At 48.6% G+C, this 2,612-nt stretch overlaps 1 protein-coding gene across 1 annotated transcript in view; it reads left to right on the top strand.

The window, feature by feature from the left end:
- LOC135549308 (chloride channel protein 1-like) overlaps nucleotides 1-2,612 on the top strand; it is a 36,243-nt gene that overhangs the window by 313 nt on the left and 33,318 nt on the right. The window contains exon 3 of the mRNA XM_064979316.1: nucleotides 1,380-1,463. Coding sequence (XP_064835388.1) covers nucleotides 1,380-1,463 — 84 coding nt within the window. The remainder of the gene's footprint in view (nucleotides 1-1,379; nucleotides 1,464-2,612) is intronic.

Below are 2,612 nucleotides of genomic sequence, written 5' to 3'. Positions count from 1 at the left end.
GTGAGTTCTGTTTTGGGCTTTTAGTGTGTCCCTTATTGTGTAAAGTGCTACAGCGTGTGGGTTTGCGATGCCCTCACAACTCTCTCAAAGTAATTTTGTCTCCTCCTTATCACCTGTCTCCATCAAAGGTCAAAGGTGTGGTCGATTCACAGTGCCTCCGCGTGGCTAGTCTTGAATGCCAACACCTCCCATCTCCATTACTTTTCCCAAAGTGAAACTGGTCTTTCCACTCCTATCAACAATCACAGGCACTGAGGGCATTGGGGAAGTACTGTAATGTAGGTAGTATCAGTCTTCTGGTGCACTGCTACTCTGGCTCATGAGGGGCAATGGAATTATTCCCCGCCTTACAGTTGTTTGGTACTGTATACAGCAGTGGAGGCTGCTGAGGGGAGGACGGCTCATTAGAATGGCTGGAATGGAATCAATGGAATGGTATCAAATATGGTTTCCATGTGGTTGCTACCATTCTATTGACTCCATTCCGGCTGTTACTATGAGCCGTCTTTTAACACCCAAAACATCAGCGCTAAAGAGTCTGCTTTATAGGGCTCTGAAAACATCTTGTGATATGAAAACCTCTATGCTTTCCGTACATCTACCATATTATGTAATTGTCTCCTTTCTGTGCATTTTAATGAATTTATCTTTAATGAAGTTCAGTAGTATCTTGAACTCCTTGGATATTTTTCTGAGTTCAAAATGAATTTTCTTTTTGACGGGCATTGTATATCAACGTCTGTTTTCTCGACTCTCTAGTTGCTGGATCAGACAGTCGCAGTTGCTAGACCCTGAACCTTGCTATATCCTGACATCTCCAAACCCAACAAGCCAAAAGAACATCCTGTGCCATAGCCATACCCTCAACAAAGTGCAGTGCCAACTCCAACGAGGAACATCCCTCACAGCAGGCCATGCCCAATGAACTTTCTCTCTCGCTTTCTCATTCCCTGTCCCCACCCCCCTCCCCTTCTGTCTCCCCCCCCCTTCCCTGCTGTACCTCTATTCAAATTAACAGGTTCTCAAAGTCTTAGGGGGTCGCCCCAGGCAACAGGATGGGTACGCCATTAGCCACTGCTACAGTCTGTGCTGCCTATCTGATAGAGGGAGCGATAGAGGGAGAGATGGGTTAGTGAGGCAAGGGGCGTCTGTTCATTCACACGCACTGCTTACCAGGACAGGGGTGGGCAATCCGGAGTGGTGGAGGGAAGAAGGGGGGGGGGGGGGGTCTACTGCAAGGGCTCGTTTACACTGTGTCAGAATGTGTGTGTGTGTGTGTGTGGAGAGTATCTATCTCTGTGTGTGTGTCTCCAGTGTGCATGTGTGTCTGCGCGTACTCTCCGGCGCGAACGCAGAGCTGGAAATGCTGAGACCGACAGCTGGTTTATTTTTGGGTCAGTGACAGTGTGTCAATGGCCGCAGATGCGTCGGAAAGGAAGGCTCTGAGATACCAACAGACCCTGGTCAGTTCTCTTTCTCCCACGCTCTCTTCCTCTCTCTCTCTGTCTCTCTCCTCTCACTTCCTATCCCTCCGTAACTCTGTCAGTAACTTCTCCTCTGATCTCATTCCATTCGCTCTCAGCGTACCACTGTGTAACGCTACCTATCTCTGCCGCTTCATCTCTAACTCGGAATTGAATCTTGCACAATCTCTTGCATGACATATCGGGTCGTCCCTGCTCTTGCATAGGGAGCATGGGGAGGGACACAGTATTGTCACGGTGGTCACAGAGACCTCTTAGCAGGCCTGTTACTGTGGCAACAGGCTCATGGCAACAGGTGTCTTGTGTGTCTGAGGACCACACACCTTCAGTCTCCGTCTCAACTCTCTCTCACCGTCTTGCTCTTTCTCTCTCTGCCTTTCTCGGCCACCTGTTCATTAGCCTCTCCACCTTTCAGTCCTTTCGTTGCTTACCCACAAACATAATGCATTTTTAAGAGGAGATAGATGTTTGTTTGTTCAACTACCTCCTTGGTTTTGTATGGTGGTAAGTGCCTCTCCATGCTCTCAGATAGACCTGGGAGAAATGTGTTTGCATGAAAAGTGTGATTTCCTCCATGGTGATAAATCTAGGTTTAAAGCAGTGTGGTGTGGTGTGGGAAGGGGTAAACCCAATTGTGCACGTGGAATATGCTTGTAATCTCCGCGCGTCACGTAGTCTAAGACCCCGGGGAACAGATTGTTCCAAAACACCCAGAGGGACATAAACCATTGGACGTTCAGAATGTTTTTTTGGATTCTTAAGAAACACGCAGGATGTAAATTGGTGTGGCGTATTGTATTTAACAGGGAAACAGTATACCGTGGGGCTTTGGCTAAGGCCATAGGCTGTTAGACTGTGTGTACACATGGTGATGGGTGTGTGTGTGTCTACACCTGCGTATCTGCATGTGGGTGTGTGTGTGTGTGTGTGCATGTACTGTATGTCCTGTGTGTGTGTGTGTGTGTGTGTGTGTGTGTGTGTGTGTGTGTGTGTGTGTGTGTGTGTGTGTGTGTGTGTGTGTGTGTGTGTGTGTGTGTGTGTGTGTGTGTGTGTGTGTGTGTGTGTGTGTGTGTGTGTGTGTGTGTGCGCGTGTGTGTGCGTGTGTGCGCGTGCGTGCATGCGCGTGCG

This window comes from Oncorhynchus masou, chromosome 12, assembly GCF_036934945.1.
Source record: "Oncorhynchus masou masou isolate Uvic2021 chromosome 12, UVic_Omas_1.1, whole genome shotgun sequence".
NCBI lineage: Eukaryota > Metazoa > Chordata > Actinopteri > Salmoniformes > Salmonidae > Oncorhynchus > Oncorhynchus masou.
The sequence above is the reverse complement of the archived record's forward strand: the minus strand, read 5'-3'. Positions and strand labels throughout refer to the sequence as shown.